The sequence below is a fragment of the Manis pentadactyla genome, chromosome 3, assembly GCF_030020395.1.
Source record: "Manis pentadactyla isolate mManPen7 chromosome 3, mManPen7.hap1, whole genome shotgun sequence".
Taxonomy (NCBI): Eukaryota; Metazoa; Chordata; class Mammalia; order Pholidota; family Manidae; genus Manis; species Manis pentadactyla.
The window spans coordinates 199,524,100-199,545,364 of record NC_080021.1 but is presented as its reverse complement, the minus strand read 5'-3'; the positions used below and the strand labels follow the sequence as shown (position 1 = coordinate 199,545,364).

Sequence of the window (21,265 nt, the reverse complement as noted above, 5' to 3'; positions counted from 1 at the left end):
ATTTGAAAAAGAGTTTCCTATTTTAAAAATCTTAGCTCAGATGGGTCTTGCTCATTCCCCAGGAAGATTTGGAGCTTTCTCCTCCTTTCTCCCCCTTCTCCATTCTCGTAGTCATCCCTATTGCTCTGTAATTATTTGCAAATCTATGTTCTCATATGATAGCCTTTGAACTTCCAGAGAACTAGAATTGAGTCTTACTCACCTTTAAGTCCTTGGTATCTGAAATTCTGGTACCTATTGATGGTTAATAAATATTGTTAGAAAAATTATTTGAAGATTATTCATGGTTAAAGCAGGCAGTAAGACCAACTGCCATTTATAGAGTGCATGCTGTATTCTAAACTGTCCTAAAAACTTTATATTTTTATGGTTAAGTCCTCACAATAACCCTTAACATGCTATTATTATTATTACTTCATCTTACTGGTGAACAAACTGGTGTCAAGGTCATACAACTACTGAACGACAGAGTTAAGATTTTATCCCAGGCAAACTGACTTCAGAGCCCTAACATTTCAACCAATACACTGTGATATCTCTCATGGAAGGGTTTTCATTAAATATAGATGGAATTAAATCAGCTCATATTAGGGACAGAGGAAATTTTGAGATCATTGAATTCCATCATGAAAGAGATGCAGAAAATGGAACCAGGGATTGGAAGTGACTTGGATCGGGTGGTTTATATAACTGCAGAGACATAGCTACCCAGGATTCCTGACTCCTAGTTGGAATCCTTTAACCAAAAACCCTACCTCTTAATGCAAAGTGTGCTCCTTCTTTGCACTTGCGAGGAGTCCCTTTGTGATCTTGCTTTGGAAAACCACCCCCAGGTGGCAACTTGTTTCAAAGTAGCTAAGTGCCAAATGCCCTTGGAAGGCAAGGAAGCAGACCTCTATGGATCTCACCTGTTGAAGCAGACCAGGAGCACATGAAAGGGCTGAGGAAAAGGGACCCCTCCCTATTCAGTCCTCAGATTTCAGCACAAACTTCCTGTCCTCAGAGAAGGCTTCTCTGGCCTGTCCAAGCTGAAGTCTGTGTTCCTAAGATCTCCTTCATAGCACTTAGCACAGTGAGCTGCAATTATACATATTATTTGTGGAGTATCGGCCTAATTACCACCTCACTTGTTATGCTGTAAGTTCCTTGGGATAAGATCCATGTCAGTTTGTGTTCCTCCTTATACTGCAGAGGAGGCATGTCATAGGTGCTTCAATGTATTTGTTGAATGAAGGATATGATGAATGGATGAATAAACAAATGCATGAATGAAGCACCATGACAAGTCACCCCTATGGAATGCATAGAAGTAGATGCAACCCCTCTATGGTGTGATCTGACAGGGCCCACAGACACATACAGGCACACACCACTGATCAGAAATCCTCACGAGGAAAGTCAAATAAGCATCTCTTTGGTGAGGACTCTGGGGCACCAAGGAGGGAGAGGAAGAGACACAAAAGGTGAGCAAGCAGTTTTCAAAGGATGCTTGCAAGTGGCGGGCCAGTCCGTGTGTGTTTTCCTCTGCAAAGTGTTTCCAATTACTGTGGCACTCTCGGTATCTGGATCCATCTCCAGTGAATTCCTCTGCAGCTCCTGCCAGACATATGGGATCAATCAGGGCTTCAGGCTGGTGCTCTTGCTGCGGGAATGTTGACAGCCTGACAGACGCGGGGTTCTGGTGTCATGGAATCTCCGAGTCTTTGGCTTGGTCCCGGGGAGCGAATGAGAGGGGGAGGAGAGAGATAGAGGCAGAGATAGAGGAAGGAGAGAGGGAGAAACCGAGAGAGGAGGAAGAGAAGGAGGGAAGCGGGAGATCTTTCTTGACTGCCCCCTTTCCTTCAAACATTTTATAGGCTTCAGGGAGCGGGCGGAGGCGGCGAGCGGGAAGGGAGAAGACCAGAGCGAGGGGGCAGAGCGCGCGCCGTCCGCCGCCGGGTCCCCGAGCTGCCGGAGGAGCCTGGGCTGTGTCCCCAGGGGCAGATGAAAGGGCGCTGAGCTCGCGGACGCCGCCCGCGCCCCGCGCCCCGCGCCGCGCACGCCCCTCCGCGAGCGGGGCCGCCGAGCGTCTCTCCGCGCCGGGCCGACGCCTGCGCTCCGGGGCGGCCGCTCCGTCGCCTGCGCGATGTGGCCGCGCCTGGCCTTTTGTTGCTGGGGTCTGGCGCTCGTTTCGGGCTGGGCGACCTTTCAGCAGATGCCCCCCTCGCGCAACTTCAGCTTCCGCCTCTTCCCCGAGGCCGCGCCCGGAGCCCCGGCTTGGCCGCCCGCGCCGCCCGCGCCCGGCGAGGACGCGGCGGAGAGCAAAGTGGCGCGGCTGGGCCAGGCGTTCCGGCGGCGCGTGCGGCGGCTGCGGGAGCTCAGCGGGCGCCTGGAGCTCGTGTTCCTGGTGGACGAGTCGTCCAGTGTGGGCCACGCCAACTTCCTCAACGAGCTCAAGTTCGTCCGCAAGCTGCTCTCCGACTTCCCCGTGGTGCCCACCGCCACGCGCGTGGCCATCGTGACCTTCTCGTCCAAGAACAACGTGGTGCCGCGCGTCGATTACATCTCCTCCCGCCGCGCGCACCAGCACAAGTGCGCGCTGCTCAGCCGCGAGATCCCTGCCATCTCCTACCGCGGCGGCGGCACCTACACCAAGGGCGCCTTCCAGCAAGCGGCGGTAAGGCGCCAGACCCCCGACCCCGGCCCTCGGTCCCGCTCCAACCCCCGCCCTTGCCGCCCACCGCTGCCTGCCCATCCCGGACCCGGGTTCCAGCCCGGGCGAGCCAACCTCCCCGTCAAGCGTCCCCATCCACGAAATCTAAGTCATACCTACCCTCCTGTTGTTGTGGGGGGTCCATGGGATAAGGGATTTTAAATGCCTAGCCAGCTGTCAGGCTCCCTAAGTGGACTTGGAGGGCCCTCTTAGGAAGGGGTCTTTAAAGAAGCTCACATCCACGCTTGTAGCGACAGATCGTGCACAAGCTGAAACAGGTAGGTTTTATTAGGTGTCTCTCTAAAGGTAAGATGTAGAGTGGCCTGAATATTGTCCCAATTCTCTTTTACATTATTTTATGCTATGTTTTATTGCATGCCTTTCTATTTTGCTCTAAGTCCTTGACAAAATTTGTAGCATCTGGAAGAGGAAGTCAGTTTTAGATGATGGACTTTTACAAAATTTAACTTCTTCTGATTATAAAGTACTACAATTCAGTTGAAGAAAATTTGGAACACATACAAATGTCTGACACATTACAGCAAGCCAGTGTTTGTGGAGTGAACAAAACAGAAAGGAGGAAAAGGGAAAAAAACTATAATCCCATCATCCTCAAAAGGCCACTGTTTACATGTTGCTGAACAGTTGCCCAGTGTGCACATCTGTATATACTTTAATCAAATTGGTGTCTTGCTGTTTTGAAGTCTACATTTGAAATGAAATAATTTGAAACATTAATTGTTTTATGTCTAATATAATATAGATATTATATATCTACATTATTAGCTGCATACTATTCCATTGAATATGTGCACCATAATTTATTTTGCCAATTACCTATTGTTGGACACTTAGGTTTTCTATTAACTAATTATGGTAAACACAAATATTTGAGGACCCCTTTGATTACTTCTTCAGAAAAAAATTTTATAAACTTCTTGAATCAAAACTTCATGAACATTTGTAAACTTTTAGATATATATTGTTCAGTTCTTCTTTGGAGGTTGTATACATTTACATTCCAACAGCAGAGTATTACAGCAGTAAATTTGCCACACTGTAACCAATAATAGATACTATTATTAAATATCTTTGCAAATTTGATAGGTGAATAGAGGTATCATTTCAGCAAATTCAAAATTTTGTTTTACTAAGGATGTACATTTTCCATTACATTTACTGGGCATTTGTATTTTTTCTTTGACAATTAACCTGGTAACAATTTTGCCCATTTTGTAATTGTGGCATATGTTTATTTTTCTTAATGGTTTGTAAAAGCTCTTTATATATAACGCTTTTATAAAGATATACTGCAAATGTTTTTTCCACGTCACTACTTTTACTTTTGTTCATTGCAGAGTTAGATGGATGATTTAAATTTTTTATATATTCAAATCTATCAAACTTTATTCTTAAGAGCTTATATTTGTTTATGTTCTTAGATTGACCTACTAATTTCCCAAATTGGAGAAAGTTTTCCACTTAACAGTTTAATCCATCTGAAAGTTACTTTAGTACATATATGACAAAGATGCCTCATTTTATTTTTTAATTAGTAGCTAGCCAGTTGTCCCAACATCATTTGCTTAATATTCACCCATCATTTTCCAGTTTAATTGAATGTCACTTTTCTCATATCATAAATGATTATGAGAATTTGATCTCCTCTTGTCTTTTTATTAATTTTTTACTATCCTAGATAACAGGATAGCTTATCTATTATCTGTTATTTTTAAACTTTACAAAAATGATTTAATTGTAATTTTATAATATGTTTAAATATCTGATAATACAAATTCTTCTTAGCTTTTCTTTTTAAATAAGCTCTTAAGTATTTATTACTTAATATGAATTTGTAGTTCATTTTTACATATTCCAAATGAAACCAGCCAGGATTTTTATTTCAATTAATAAATATTGAATTAAGTTGGGAATAGTTTACATTTTGTATAATAGTCCTTCCAAGTCAAAAATATGGTATGTCCATTTATAGCCAGTTCTTTTTATATCCTTCAGTAAAATTATAGATTTCTAGTAAATAACTCCTGCATATATTTTCCACATCTAGACCTAAGTATATTCTACTCAACATTGCTATCATGAATGGTATCTTTTCAAATTAAATTTTAAACAATTACTCCTGATGTATAGAAACACTGTTGATTTTTTAAATATATTGGCTCTATCTGGATCCTTGTTGAAGCCTCTGATTCATTTTTCTTTTCAAATACATTTTATTTTACTTATAATACATGTTTATTGTAGAAAATAAATTAATCAGAAAAATTTCCTGTAAATACACTGTAATATTTTGGTATGTACTGTTTTTGGCTTGTTGCAGGTGTCTAGGTTATAGGTATGTTTTTACACATGTAGTATATCATGCATCATGAATGTTTACCAAAAAAAAGGATGTATTATTGGCCATACATAGCGCTTCTCTTTTGAATACCCATTAAAATATTTGGGGATGATTATCCATTTCTTATTGGAGCGTAGTTCTTTTTCTTATTGATTTGCAAATGCTCTTTAAATCTTAATGATATTAGCCTTCCCGCTGCTAAGTATGAGGCAAATAGTTTTCCTCAGTCTTTCACTTGCCTTTTAATTTTGTTTATGATGCTAGCAACTGTCATTTTACCAATCTTCTGAATCTGTTTTCCTTTCATTTGTGCTTTTTTTTTTCATTTCCTGTGGTATTTGAAAGGCTTTGCCTTAAGATATGAAATAATTCCTTAAAGATGCTCTCTGTTTATTGAAGTCGTTGCTCCAGGTAGGGTTCAGTTTTGCAGACCTAGTTCCCTGCTGGCCTCCACTCCAAGTACCCAGTAGTTCCAATGGCTGGTCTTACTCCTGATGCCAGGCCCATGCCATCATGCTGTCTCAGAGAAAAACTTGCCATATGCCAGGTCCTCTGTTTGGCTTGGCCAGGTTTGCTCTGGGCCTCTGAGGACTGCTGATCCAGTTAAATGGGTAAAGAGTCAAGTACACACTGCTTCCCTCAAAACCTACTTTGTCTTCAGGTTTCTCCTTCCAAATACTACATCCTGTCTTGGAAGGTGAAATTCTCAACAAGGTTTCCCAGTGCCTTTCTTTAGTCTGGATCCATTTGTAATCTAACAACCAGAGAAATCTCAAAAGTTTGTGTTATCTGGACCTCACCTTATTTTGTTTTTCTTTTCTCATTTTGATAAGGTTATGAGAGGGATAGGAGAGGGTCAGCTGCACCCAGTCCCTGTCTAACCTGGAAACCTGTATGTCTTTATTGTGACTTTTCCAGACCTCTGATGAGCATCCTTAGGTATTAAAATAGGATCTTTGGAGAAAATTGATAGAAGATGACCACTTTTGAGAAATGGCATTTACTGGAGGTTTGAATATGGATTTTTGCATAGAGATCAGGCAAGTGTGTTTCACAGAAGAATTAGTTTGAAACAGTAAGCTGTGTAGGTTGGGTTTGGAGATGAAACTTAAACATTTCAGCATGAAAGCGAGGCCATTCATCAGATTTCCATGTGTGTGCTGAGTAGTAATATTGAAACTGATTGTGATCTGGCCTTTATGTGACATGAAAAATCTTAGGGACATTTTTTTTGAGGTTATGAATTACTTTCCCCAGAAAAATTAGTTTTTCGAATCTTCTCCACTTGTAATTGAATGCCCATGCAACTCTACACAGACCCACAAATGCAGACAAATATGCAAACACTTCAACACATACATAGATACACGCTGCAAATCCATAGCTACCCCTCACAATTCAGGCTCCTTCCCCCTCTTATGTAAAATATCAAGATGTAGAATTTCCTTACCAACGTGAAAATTGCTGTTATCTTTCATTACAGATGATTGACTAAACAAAACGCCTAGCAGTGCTGCTCCATTTCTTTAATTTGGTGTTAGAATTGTACAACTTAATGGGGAGTGCATGTATGGACACTATTATCCCACTTTATTTGAATTGATGAACTGCAGTGTGCACCTTTTCTTTTTAAACACCACCCCTAGCACTCATCAAAGAGTGCAAGGACTGAAGCATAGGTCCTCTCAGAGATGAAATCAGGAGAATGGGGGAAAAGATTTAGGGCCCTGAACTTAATGATATGAAAACCTTTAACAAAATAACAAAAAAGCTCTTCCGCTTTTCCTTTCCAGGGAATGATTGTTTCATAACAAGCTTTCTCCTTGGTGTTTCTCCCCACCATGTGCTTATGAATTACCTTTCCTAAATGGCATACTTTGGACTGGCCCCACTATGAATGCCAGACTCTCCGTCTCCTAAGCGTTACATGTCATAATAAAATCAGAGCCCCTCATTCCTACATCCCTTTTGCTAGCTATCTGTTAAACATAGCATGAAGCTTCCTTTGAAAAAAATTTGTTTCCTTCATTGTTCCAGCATTCCAGAAATATGATCCTCTGATGGGGAATGTGCTGCCTCACCAAAAATCTGAGCCGTAGGTGACCAAAAGACTGGAAATAGATAGGCAGGAGCTCTTCCTAGCTTCCAGAAAGGGCATTGTTGTTGTATGTCCATGCTGCCACACATTCACCGGGAGAGTAATCGGATCTGTCAGCCTCATGGGAAGAAAGTTTCTGCTTTTAAGGTTCCTAACGAAACCTGTAGATGTGTGAGATGACTACTGGATTAAAACCCTGATGGGTAAAATTAGGGTCACGATTAGGTCAGAATACTACCACAGGCATGAGACCAAGTTTTCCCCAATGACATCACCACATAGATCTCCATGTAGATCTCATTGGGGAGAACTTGGTCTCATGCCTCCCCTTGCAGAGGAAGGAGAGGTTTGATGCTGAGGAAGTAACAAGCAGTCTTTGCCATTCCACCCAGTGTGTCAGGAAGAGCATGCGCCTGACCAGGGAAATGTTTGGAAACTCCACTTGATTCTTCCTTACATGGCACTGGCCTGACCCATCTCAAGATGGAAGAGGCAGGCCTTGCCTCACTAAAAAATACCTGCCTCCTTGTGCTAGATTATAGTTCTTTCAGTAAAAACTATCAAAAGTGCAGAGAAAGGCACTAGAAATTTTGGCAACAGAAACTTCTTATGTTAGTTTCCCAGAAGCCAGAAGCTTCTAAATAAAAATGGTACTTATTCTCAAATACAAGATTATACTGAGAGTAGCAGGGAAAAAATGCTTACTACAAAATCAAATCAGTATTTTATTGTCAATTTAGTAAACCCTACTTAACATTTCTCAGGAAAACATGGTGCTTCTTTAGCCTTTCTAGAATAAGCTGTCAGGTTGAGACCTCTACATGAAAAGGAATTTCCTGTTCTGTATTGTGTCTGTCTTTCCCATAGATTTTTAAAACTGTTCTCTAAAGCTCCCCAGGCCATATGAGAAATGGATTTCTGGCATAGACTGTGCTTACATACAGTAACCTGCTCTGGTTTAGAGGCCAATTGTGTATAGGAAAAATTGTGAGAACTGTTGCTGTATGTTGAATGTTGTTACAGTGCTTCACTTGAAATGAATGACACTGGTCAGAAAATGAAATCTGCAACATATTAGTCGGTGCATTTTCTTATCAATCTTTATGAAAAGATTTTTAAAGTATTTGTCTCTGCTATTGGTCATTCTCATGTGGTCGTTTAAGCCGTTGCTGTTTTATTTGTGTAGAGTGAAGCAATAAGATTTTTCAAATTCAGAGCATATATTTCTTTCACAACGGCAGTACATGGGAAAGCTATAACTTCTTAGCTGGACTTATTGCATGATTGAATCATTTACTTAACAAAAGTTTAGTTAGTAAATTTCTTAGTCATTTACTAAGTCAAGTCCAAGTTGGATATTTTTCTAGTTGTCAGTTATTGCTAGGGGATATAAAGTATATTTTTAGATACATGAGTTTGAAGCACTCTTTTCTTAATTCCCGCTGAAACACTCTCAATAGGCTTCATTAAAAAGTTGCCTTTAATGCCCACAGCACCTTAATACCGGATATACTGGTTGCTAATACAAAATGCAGTTCTTAAATTTCAAGATGATATTTAAAATCTGTATAGGTGTATGTGGTTAAAATACATACACTTTAATTTTCTCAGATATGAACTCTCTTAAATTTCCACTAGTTCTTCCTATAAACTTATGTGCATGTGTATTTAACCATACTTCATACGTTTATTAGAGTAAGGGTCTCTTCCCTCAATCAAGGAAGAATTGCCAAATATTTCCTCTTTATTGTGTCTTCAAGATCTTCCTTTTAATAGGCTCTTTTCTCTTGTTGTAAAGCATTCACAGTACATCTACATGTTTAAATATTGGTAGCGGGTTGCCAGAGCAATATGGTAAATTGTCAGTATGTTTGCAGAATCTTAAAAGTAAAAGTCTTAAAGCTAAGTAATTAACAATCAAGGAATTTCTTAGTTAAAAAAATCTCAAGATACAAAGATTCCTATAAGGGACTTTCATCCCATCATTCCTTGGAATAGGGAACAATTTAGAAACAATGTGGACATGGTTTGGCAGGGCTTAATAAATCACACCTTTCTTCATCTCTCCGGAGTTGTAAATTAACTGAATTGTAATGCAGCAGAGAAGGCAAGTGGAGAATCAAATGTGCCCTTGTCTCCTCTTAATGGAGAGTGTGGTTTAGGCGCACAGCTTCCTAATCTGCGAATCCTAATCTGTGTATCTAAATTTAGATTGACTTCCCTCCCCAGGAATAGACAATTCTGGGCATGTGGGAGCTGCTCGCCTCTGTAAAATTTAGATGTCTCCTTCCTGGCAGCCAAGGGCCAAAGAGAAGGGGAGTGGGAGGGGCTGAGGAAACCCTCCCCCCCAGGGGAAGAGTGAGAAATGGGGTCAGAGGGGGGCCAGAGGGTAACTCTGATGGCTGACACTCCGCACAGAAACTAGAGGCAGCAACCACCCCGTTCCAACAACTCAAGACTGAACAAAATAACACAGCCCCACTGGAATGTATTATGGTCAATAAAATCATATTTTAAGAAGTTATTTAATGACATTGTAAACTGGCCAAATGTCATAGTAAATGAGCTGAGACTCTGTGTGTTTACCCTCAGTATATAAAACTATATATATGTTGACACAAATCTAATTTCATAAAATCTGTGCACTCAGAAAAAGTGGGGAGAAAAGTTTTACAATATTAACAGTTGTTATCCACAGGTAGTATATTGACCTACCTAAATATGTCTACTTCTTCTGCATTTGAAAAAGTAGTTATAATGAACATGTATTACTAGGAAGTGACATATCACTGTCTACCTGGGCGCAGGTGTTTGAAGACATACCTTTGGGGCTTCTGGAGGCATAGCCTGAAGTGATAGGTCTCAAGTGTAAAAATCCTTGTATCTAAAAATATGCATGGGCTTTTGTGTTCTGTTCCACACTACAGTTCTGCTTTAAGAAATAAAATGGCACTTTAGTTTATTATCAGGAAATTGAAAGGAAACAATTCCTTTTATTGTTTTGTTTTGATGATGGTGCATGTTTCACAGCTTGGCAAGCTGCCTGCAGGTATTCGCTGAAGAGAGGGCCTGGACGGCCTGCCACAATGTGACAGAGCCAGGTTTTGAGGCTGCAGATGGTGGAAATGATTGAGTCCGTCACCTTGCTGAGAGATCAGGAGAATGTGGCCCCCCTTTGGCTTGTCACACATGGAGAAGGACGCTGACCCTTGTCAGCCTTTCTTACTCTCACTGGTAATATTCATCAAAGAACATTCTCAGGGAAGAAAGGTGTTCTCTAACCCTCTAATGTAATCACATGTAAATGAAAGAGTTGCCTTACAGGACCTCATTCTCCAGCTCTCAAGCTTTATTTTTTATGTGATTTTTTTTTCTTTTCCTCTGCAGTAAAAGACAGACTGTTTACCTGCTGTTATTGAGGGTGAGGATTCAGGCACATTCAAATGTGTTGTTTGATAGTGTGTTTTGATAATGGCATCTCTTTCCAACTTGGCTCACTCATTTTGACCTACACTAGTTGAGTCAGATCTGGAAATAAGGCTGTATCATTTTAATCCTATTTTATAGGCTTTACCTTTCCAAATGAATCTGAAATTGAGAGAAATTAAGTGATTTTTATTTGTGATTTTTCACAGTAGTTTCTAAAGCCAAGATTTCTTTTTGTAGTCACAATATCCTTCAAAATATGCATGCTTGGTTTTTAAGTGTTGCTCCAAAAGTGATTATTTCAAGCAGTTATTCTTGGAATCTTTCTAGCAATAAAGGTATGAAATTTTAGGCTATTTGTGTCTAATCGGTAGTAAAAGATCTGTATCTTAAATACTCATCTCAACAGGATGTTATGTGGGACTTTCTTTGTTGTCCTCGATTTGGCACCAGGACCCATGGCATAAACACTGAGTCTTCCACATTTAAAGAGAGCCACCACCCACAGAGCATGATGCACTCCCTCACTGTTCATGGACACCGTGCAGAACAGGCCCTAACGGCCAGTCCCCCCTCACTGCTGCCCAGCACCCTACTCTCGTTTAAGAAGTACTAGCAAAGAGCTGGGGAGAAAGAGCAAAGCAGAGACAAAGAGAAACAGAGCAGGCCCTGGGATCTTAGGGGGAAACCAGTGTTCATACTGAAAGGTGAATCTCTCCTGTCCTTCCAGCAGCTGAGAAAGAGACCAGCATTCTATATACTGGCTGGAAATTTACTTGGGGCGAGGCTTTGGTTTGCCTCTGTGCCTATTTATGGAAAAGAGGCAAGCCAGAAACATGGCCAGTGTCTCAGTGTGGGTTCAGCCAGAAGCAGAACCTGAGATGAGGATTCAATTGCAAGTAGCTTATTTGGGAGGTGATCCTAGTAAACACTGGTAGGAGTGGGATGTGACACAGGAAGAGAATCAACGCCAGAAAGGGAACTAGTGCTTAATCCCACTGGAAGCCAATATAGAATGCAAGCCTTAGAGTGATTCCAACTGAGGGATTTGGGCATTATAGACCTAGTCTCAGCAGTCACTGTTGAGAGTGCTTCCTGGAGGGCATTTGTTCTCTGTCTCTCTCAATGCCCCTGCAAGTGGGCACAGTGGTCTTCAGGCACCAAAGAAAGCCCTCAAAGAGATGCAGATGCCAGCAGTAGGAAGTCTGGGACATGGGAGAGGGGAGGAACAGACAAGGTCTGCTGTCGCAGGCAGAAGGGCAGCCTCGGAGGACAGCCTTCCCCACCAACATTCGGCAAAGCAAGGATGTGTGAGTTTTCCATGGAGGAAGCAGAACCGTGGAAAAATAGCTGGACATGAGTCACTTTCTTGCCCACTAAGCAAGACAGGTCCAGTGGTAAGAGACTGTTGGGTGTACTCGTGGATGCGGGGTCTGAGCAAAGGTGGAGAGTGCTCCAAAGAGCACACACACAAGTCTGCACTTGGTAGTCCACAAACAGCGAAAGCACCACTGGCTTTTTCTTTATTTCCTTTCACTTTTTGCCCTTTTGAAATTTCCTCTTTCTCCTGTGGTTTGAAGGCATGAGACCTACTATCAGAATTTAGTAAGCAAAGGTAATTCAAGTCCCAGCAGTGTAGGTCTTTGCAGGAATTTGCAGAGTAATCTGTATTCACTTATTTGATATTATTCCATATTGTGGAGAAATACTGTGGGGACTCTCTAATTAAGGAAATCATAGGGAAATGTGACACATAATGCTTTCATAGCACTTGCTGTCAAGGAGACGTCCGTCTCCCCTCTGCTTGTTGAGGACAGAGATTATTTCTTATTTGATTTTATATCTGCTACAGGACCTAGAAAATGGTATTCATTACAACTTTGGAGTTCTTAAAAAGATATTTATCTTATTCAGTATTTTTAATTTTAGTCTATCAAGGATAGTACTGTGCTTCTCTGATTTCTTTTCTAACTAAAACAAGGATAGTTATGACACCTTGACTATATCCAGTGGGTGCTTATCTTTTTAAATGATTGATGGTTTGTAATAATTTTAGCAAATTCAGACCACTTTCCCCAGGGAGCGGCATAAAGTGTTAAGTAGAATCTCAGACAGATAGGAATCCCTGCCTTTCTTTCTCTAAATCTGGTCAAGGAGGCAGACCCCACGGCACCTCTGCAGAGAACCATCCAGTGAGTTCAGAAGGGACTCGGCAGGTGTCTGGGTTTTGAATGCCTGTCCCCTCTCCATCTCACTGTTAGTACTGCCCTTTAACCAGTTCTGCAATGTCATCCTCCTAACAGTATAAGTTCAAGTAATTTTTCTTTCCTCTGTCATGGATATTATCATCTCCTTGGCTCAGGTGGAGTGGTATGGTTCATAACCCCCTGACCTGTCTGGTCAGCCTCCACAAACATGATTACTTGTTTGCATTCTCAGCTTTGAATGACATGTTGGTTTTGTCGTAGCTGGTTTGTCCACTTGACACATACTCTAGCAACATGTTGAAAGTTCCTTTTACTAATCCTGTTGATGGTAATAATTACTACTTATCAGGGACCACTCTAAGCACTTTTCCTAAAATAATTCATTAAATCCTTGCAACAGAAAAGCCTCCTCTGTTAGGTTATTATTATCATCCCCCAAGTACAAATGGGGAAACTGAGGCACAGAATGTAAGTAACTTGACCAAAGTTACAGTGCTGGTAAGTCAAGGTGCTGGAACTCAAATCCAGGCAGCCAGAGCCAAAGGCTAAATTCTTAACCACCGTGTAATATATCCTCTGTGCTATATATATACTGAGTAGCTGTAAGACCCACTGATACACTGCCATCAGTGAAGTTCATTGCAAAGACAACGTAACAGAACATATGTGGACAACCAAGCAGAAGTTCAAAGGGAGCAGACACAGGACAAAGAAGAGTAAACATCTGGAGGCTATCATATGAATGGATGCTTTCTAATAATAATGATGATGATAATAACAGCCACCTGATAATCCCAAGTGATCACCCTTACCCCCCATTCAGTCCAGGGAAGTGCCTCTCAGATTAAATTTTTATTCAATAAAATTACTTTAGCTACAGTACCTCCCACTTCAGGTACCTTAGCAGATATCTCAACCAATCATTGCAGAGACCAAGACATGGAAGCAGGGAAAATCCTATATTCTGTTTGCATGTGCCTCTGTCCTCTTCATTATTCTAGTCTTCTGAAGTTTTAGGTTTCTCTAATCCAAGGTCAGTAGTCAACCTCATGCCCTTTATTAAAATAAAAATGTGACTCAAGCAAAATTAATTTTTCTAGTCTTAGAAACATCTAGTCCTTCTCTCAAAGTATCATGCAGCTTAAACAAGTTTATAAATTTATATGCCAATCTGCAGTACAAAAGTTGGTCTTCCAACTAAATTCAGTTTTTTCTAATCTGGGATACTCAGGGTTCCCCTTAATCATATTCTTTTTGTTAATATGCTTTTCACAAAAGTAATAAAATCTCTTTTATGATCATTTTAGTAGATTTTTCCATTAAAAAACCCTTTCTTTAGTAATCAGCTTCATGATCATCAGTGCTTAGAAAAATCTTCCTGTAAGTAGCTTAATGAACTAGACTTATTTATATATCTAATGCATATTTAATATCACTATTCTACTTGCAAACAAATTATGCATTTCCAAAATTAAATTATTGGAATTGGTTAGTCCACCAGAGACAATATTATACCCAGAGTAATTTTAATAATTTATGTATGTAAAGAAAATCTTCTATGAAAATTCAACCCAAAGTCATTTGGGGCTTAATTTCAGTTTGTTTTAAGATATGAAACAGACTCTTTTGCTCTACATTGGTAATTGCTGTGGTCATTCATACAAAACAAAAAGAAAAAACAAGTGTCTAAATGTCATTTATTTGGAATGCTAATAAATGTCACAATTAAATGTGCTTTTTGATAAATTTAGGATTACTACAACAAATAAAATACACAATAAGTTCATGAACTTAAAATCTCCCCCAAGCCCTCATCCACTTTGAATCCTCTATGTGTCAGTAACGTTGATTTGAAATATATGTGGCTTTTTGAAAAGTTGGGCTGTTCCTGAAGCCCAAATATTTCCAATATAATGGTTAGAGTCTCTTTATCTTTCATATATATGCTGAACTCCTGCTAAACTTTTCCTTCATCATCACTGTTAAAATACCCTGTTAAGGTGACATCATTTCTTTTCTGACAGCTTTGAATTATTGCCTGGCATTTGGTGCTTTCTTAGAAGGACAATTTGACCTGATATATTTCCAAAACATTTTTTCTCATCTAGAACAACTTTTCTAGATAAGTCTAGGCATAACATTAAACTATCTTTTCTCTGTAGCTCGTTTCTTGTGTGGTCCATGTCAAGCAACAGCCATTTTCACTGAGAATTTCACCCATCCTCCTTCCATCCTTGGCCCACCTGTGGAGGTGGTCCCTGTCTGTTTGGATTGAGGGTGGCAATCCAGAGGTGGAGGTAAATCCGTTATTTTCTTTCTCCTGGGAATTTGGACTGGGGACACAAAGACCTCTGAGAGTAGGGATTTTTGCCAGTAGGTAAAGACTGTGCGCAGAGAACCCATCAGATTCCCATCAGAGGAATCCCATTAACATAAGGCAGAGTAAATGAAGAGGATGTGGAGACAGAAACTGAGACAAGATACAACAGATGGAAGCAGATGGAAGTTGGGAGGGAGTAGCCGTGGCTCCTGTGGCTGCATGGTTCCTGTGTTCAGTCCCTCTTGAGGCCCAGTTCTTCTCCGGCCTCTTGGGTTTGGAGAGATATTCCTATGTGTTTCCAGTAAATACACCACTTGATTTAAGCTAAGTAAGTGGAATCTAATCTTTATTGACCACCATGTGTGGTTAAAACATCTTCCATACATTTTCTTATTTAGAAATTGTGCAAATACCTTTAACTCAAGGGTAATATTCAAAGTCTTTATTAACTTCCATTTGCAAGTGTTTCTTTAAAAATGATTTTTGCCTCTTTTCCTTATAATGGAAATAATATACCTATTAATAGTTTTAGATAAAATAGGAAAACATAGTAATATAGTTTTTGCCTTATTCTTTTTATGTACCTGTGTGTATAAAACTCCACATACATATATATAGTAAAAGCACTTCCTATAACTTTTCTTTCTAAAGCTGCATAGTGAAAAATTTCCCATATGGTAAAATTCTCCTTAAACTACCTTTCAAGTATGTTGTATCATGTAGATAACATCACAGTTGAATTCTTAATTACTTGTTGTTCCTGCAAAATTTTGCAGTTAAAATATTTTTGTATGTAACTCTTTCTCAACATCTGTCAATATTTCCTTCCAATTTGACTTTTTCCTCTGAAATGTCAATAATTTGTTATTACACTTAGTTCTATTTCTTGCCACATTCTATTATTGCCTTACTAGCTAGACTTCCATCTTCTAAGTGATGAGGTATTCTTGCCCTGTTCCTGAATTTAACGAGAATTTTGAAGCATGATTTTGTGCATCAGTTTATGATCGCTCTCATTATCATATTAAGTGTCTCTATATACTTTGTGTGAATTATTTGTAAAATCATAAACTATTGTGCAAATATCATTGGAGATGGTCGTACTTTCTTGTTTGACCTCGATGTGAAACGCGTGAGTAAATCTTCTAATACCTTTAAGGGCTCAATGTCACTTAGTCAGATTGGATGGGCATTTAACATATCAACTGAAATTATTTTAAAAGTTTATTCATAACAATATTAATAAAAGGTTGCATTTGATTTAATTATCTTGTAGTAAGTTAGCAGTTTGTTTAAAAGTGTTACGTCATGTAGCCCTCTTTCATTTTCATTTGGATTCTGATGGCTGTACTTTTTGCTCTCCAGATTTTCTTTATTCCTTGTGTGTTTGTAGAATAGATGGTGGAATTTGGCATTATTGGAAACCTGTTTGGTCTCTTGTGTGTTTATTCTGTTGTTTTTTGCAGTCTGGATTAAGTCTGCTATTCATCAACCCCTGTGCACACCATTTTCCAATTTGAGGTACTGTCCCTATGGGTCCATTTTAAAATGCTTTGTGTCCATGTTTAATAACTAAAGCATGTATGTGGGTGGAAAAACTCTGACCATAAATCTGAGATTAAGTTCTTTTTGACCCTCTGGTTCTTCAGTGATTTGGCTAGACTGTAATAAATAGCCCAAATGTTACTTGAGTCAACATTTTTTTTTTGTCATTCTAGAATTTCAGTCTATGAAGACTGAATAAATACTTAAGATGAATGAGACATACTAAATATGATTGATTTGATATTACAATATCAAAAGGAAAGCTTAGTTATTGAAGAATAGTTCTCTCAGTTATACTTTTGTCATTGTCTTAGTTTTTATTTGTTTTTAGTTAATGGTTCTATTGAATAATCAAATGATATAATCAAGAATCCCTAGCCCAGTGTTTGATATATAACAGAGGCTCAATATCGATTTGGTAAAATAAGTTTAAATATAATACTTACAAGAGTTTTAATTTCACAATTGCAGAACAGAATTTACTGGAACAATGTATGGCCTAGAACATTTCAGTTTATTCTGCATGTTGAACATATTGTGAGTGAAAATTAAAGCATTTGTTTATTCTTTCATCTGCTTATTTCAGTTATTTTTTGATTATCTATGGAGTGAAACCTTGAGTCAATCCTTGCCATATTTTGTATTCTAGCTTGGGAGATAGTCAGATATATAAGTATTATCTGTAATTGTGGTGGGGTTAGTGTAATGGAATATAGTAGTGTCATTGAGGTGGATGTAATATTTTCTGCACAGCAGAAAATTTTGGGAAAATTTCAAAGAGAAGATGAACTTTGGTCTGGATTTTGAAGGGCTGGTGAAAGTGGAGGTTGGCATATTGGGAGATGAGAAAGAATTAAGAATTTTCAGGCAGAGCTAACATAAGGAAAGAATGGTATGTTCCCAAACCCCCAAATAGCCGTAAGTCGTGAAAACAGTATAAGAGGTAGGTTGGGGAAGTAAGCAGATTAGGTATGGCAAGGATGCAGCTGGAAGTCCTGTTTAGGACTGTATGGTCTAAAGATGTATAAAGAAATCTAAACTTGGCTTTGTAGACAGAAGGAAAATGATGGAAGTTTTAAAACACAATTGGATCAGTATTTCAGGAAGATACTGTGAATAGCAGGTCAGACAATGAATTTGAAAGAAGCGTAGCTTAGCTAGAGATCCTTCAAGTAACTCTGAAAAACGACAGAAGTACCCAAACCACGGCTGGGACAATAGGATTGTGAAATAGGTAGATAATTCAGAGGTGAGAGGTTCAGGTCTGGATGGGTTACAAAAGGCGATAGTTCAAAAAAGAAGGCATCATCGATTACTCCTAGATTGCCAATTTGTGAAATGTGACAGTGACAGAATATGGTGCCACATTTGATACATTTTGAAAACAAGAGAGGGGAACACTTATTTTTGCATGGAGAAGATATATTGAGTTTGAGAGTTCTATGGCACCTTCAGGCAGAGGTGTTCCACTGGGCCACAGGAATTTCACCTTGAGAGTCTAAGGGTTTAATTTGACATAGATTTGGAAGTCATTACTTAATAGGTGAGACAGAGAAGAGAAGAAAGAAAATTTGGAAATGAGATAAAAATACCAAATAGAAGAAACCAAAAACCCTTGTACTACCAGGAGATAGACAACATTTGGATGCATATACTGTCAGTCATATGAAGATATACATGCACACTCATGAAATAAAATCGTTATTTTGATTTCCTACTTTTAAATCATTATTCAACAATGTCATTGTAATGCAATTTCATAATTGCCCTGTAATTTATTTAACAGCGGCCTATTGTTGGATTTCATACTGTTCCTGTTTTTTTGTTATTGCAAATTATTCTGGGATACATATCCTTCTGATCATTTTTTGTATATACCCCTGGTTATATCCTTAAGATATTCTTATGTATAGAATTTTAATTCAAATTGTGTGAAAATTTTAAGGCTTTGGTCACTAGTCACACTCTACTCCAAATATTAAAAGACCAGGTGGCATTCCCAATAGAAGTATCTGTTTCCCTAGTTATTTTATAATTTTTTAAATTAATAGAAATCTTTGGCCATTTGAGAAGTGAAAAATTAGTATTATTATTTAACTTATATTATTTTGGTTATTAGTGAAGTTAAATGGTTTTCACATTTTCTGACAAGTAGAATTTTTTTGCCGGAGGGGGGGGGGTCTTCGTTTGTTTGGTCAAAATACTCACCTGTATCTGCTATTTTTCTTTTTCCCTCAGAGATGTATAGAAGTTCTTTATATTTTAAGGACCTTAATACTTGGTTTGATAAGCATGATGAAAATACTTTCCAGTTTGTTACTTGCTTCCTAAGTTTGATTTTTTGAGAAGGAGCAGAAGATTTAAGAAGTTCAATGCTTATTACGGTTTTGTGACTTACTGCCTTAATTAGAAATTTCAAGAAGATTTTAATACTAGTGAAAATACTTGGAGTCGCAGATTTTTGCTCTTTCTCAAATTGGGAAATATGCTGGTTTTTCACAGTTGAGCATGATTTGTATTGTTGCTTTGAGGCAAATGCCCTAGCACATCATGAGATATCTTTTTATACCAATTTTTATTCATTAAAGAAAGCAGAAATGAATTTTATTGAATGCCTTTTTAGTATCTTGGATTATTTTATTTAAATTGGAACAATTACTATGTTGTATTATAGCAAAAAACTTACTAATTTTATTCTATTTTTGCATTTGAGGAATAAGCCATACTGAATAAAGAGAAATGTGTATAAATGAGATTAGTCAGCAGCTTTCTACACCAAAACTTGTACAAAATTTTATCAGTTTGAACTTCTGATATTTTATCTCAGTACCACCAGTGTGGATATCTAAGTCTTTCATTTCATCTTTGGGTTTCCTTGCATAATTTCCTTATCAAATCCCTCTTTTCTTATACATCTATTTTCATCTTAGCCTGTTCTCCTCCTATAGCTTTCTGTTCTTGTTCTCATAGCAGCTGTAGCATTCTAAATCTTAGTGATACAAGTACCATTCCATTGTGCTTCTTTTCTTCTTATTTCAATATTAAATTATGGATCCTTCTAAACCTTCAAGTTGGTTTTGCAATTCTTGAATTTATAGAATATTTTCCTTGGCATGCTCTAGACTTTTTGTATTTTTTTGCCTCCTAGGATGATGTTATATGCATCTTGACCTGCACTGTCCAATAGAGCCTCTCTATCTGGTGTCTTTGAAATTTTTCTGCTAAGTAAAATAAAGATAGAATGTAAGACACAGATAATGTAAGTACAAGAATTCACTGTGAAAAGCAGAACTAAATCCTAGAAAGCGTTTGTTACATGCACTTAACATAAGTAAACAAAACACTGAAGCAACGATGAGAAATGAGAGGATAAACAAGAGAATGAAATGAAAACAAAACTGGCTGCAAAAAAGCTGATTGGAATAAAGAGAGAACTATGTAAGATAGTGAAATGCTGTAACAAAGAAAATAATATGCAATGCCAAAATTAGTTCTTTCTTAGAAATGGAAGGGAAGAGAAACAATGCTGCCTAAAACCAAAACAGTGATATGGAAAAAGCTTCAGAAATTTCCACCAAATTTAGAAGGAAGGAGGGTGAGATAAACATGAAAAAAGAATAGCATACATTAAGTCTAGAAAGTGATGAACCAAGAGACGAATAACATCTTTTCCCAGAATACTATTCAAAAATATAAAACAATAAACTTTCCTTGAACTGAAGAATATTAGTATTCAAATTTAAAATGTTAACTAAATAACAGATTAAGCTTGGTACAATTTTAGAAATTCGAAGAATGAGGAAAGTAATACAAATAGTTTATGGTGTCTTGCTTGTTCTTAATGTTTCATAACAAGGAAATAATTCATGTGGAAAACAATTTGAAACACTGACATAATTTTCTAATTTTTTGCCCCCTGGAAGGGAATGGAACTGTTAGAGTCTGATAGGTATTAGCTCACAAAATAGAAGTCTTTCAAAGATGACTTAGGAGCTTCTCTAGTTAGTATCCTCAGTCAAGGTTAGTGGCAGTGGGTAATTGCAGGTAGGGTTTGCTGCAGTTGGTATTATAACTACATGTTTAATCAGTGGAGCCGAAGGGCAAATGTCCCCATCTCTGATTTGTTGTGACCTCTTTTTCTTTTGAGATCATTTTTCAGAACAATTCCCTTATGGCCTGACTTGGGGGTTGGGGTGGGGTTTGCAGTCTTGTGTAATGGTAATGGATCTCGGGTGTTAGAACAATGTTACACAACCCTGCATTTTTATCATTCTAATGACTATTGCTGGACATGGGGAGCTTACTTCCCTGCCAGATATTTATACAAGCTAATCACAGGCTTGATACAATACAGATGGTGATAACCTTTTGCCATACCAAGTCCATGCTGAGTTTTTCTTTGGCAGCAAAGGGTTTGCCTCATTCAGTATTTTGGACCAAAAAATTCTATTTCTTAAGTGCCTTACAAAGGACAGCAGATGATGTAAACTATTTCAGGAACAGTAAAAAGAGAAACAAATGCTAAACCTCTACCACATTCCCCAAACATTACCACACATCTATTTACTTCTTAGATCTGTGGGATGAAAACTGTTTTTTATTGAATTATGTTTTT

The 21,265-nt window shown here is 38.6% G+C and overlaps 1 protein-coding gene across 1 annotated transcript in view; it reads left to right on the top strand.

Annotated features, from left to right (window-relative positions):
• The first annotated feature begins 1,342 nt into the window (after positions 1 to 1,342).
• The window catches only part of SVEP1 (sushi, von Willebrand factor type A, EGF and pentraxin domain containing 1), a 157,588-nt gene continuing 137,665 nt past the window's right edge, over positions 1,343 to 21,265 (top strand). Inside the window, exon 1 of the mRNA XM_036903354.2 lies at positions 1,343 to 2,656. Within this exon, the coding sequence (XP_036759249.2) occupies positions 2,126 to 2,656 (531 nt within the window). The 5' untranslated portion in view covers positions 1,343 to 2,125. The remainder of the gene's footprint in view (positions 2,657 to 21,265) is intronic.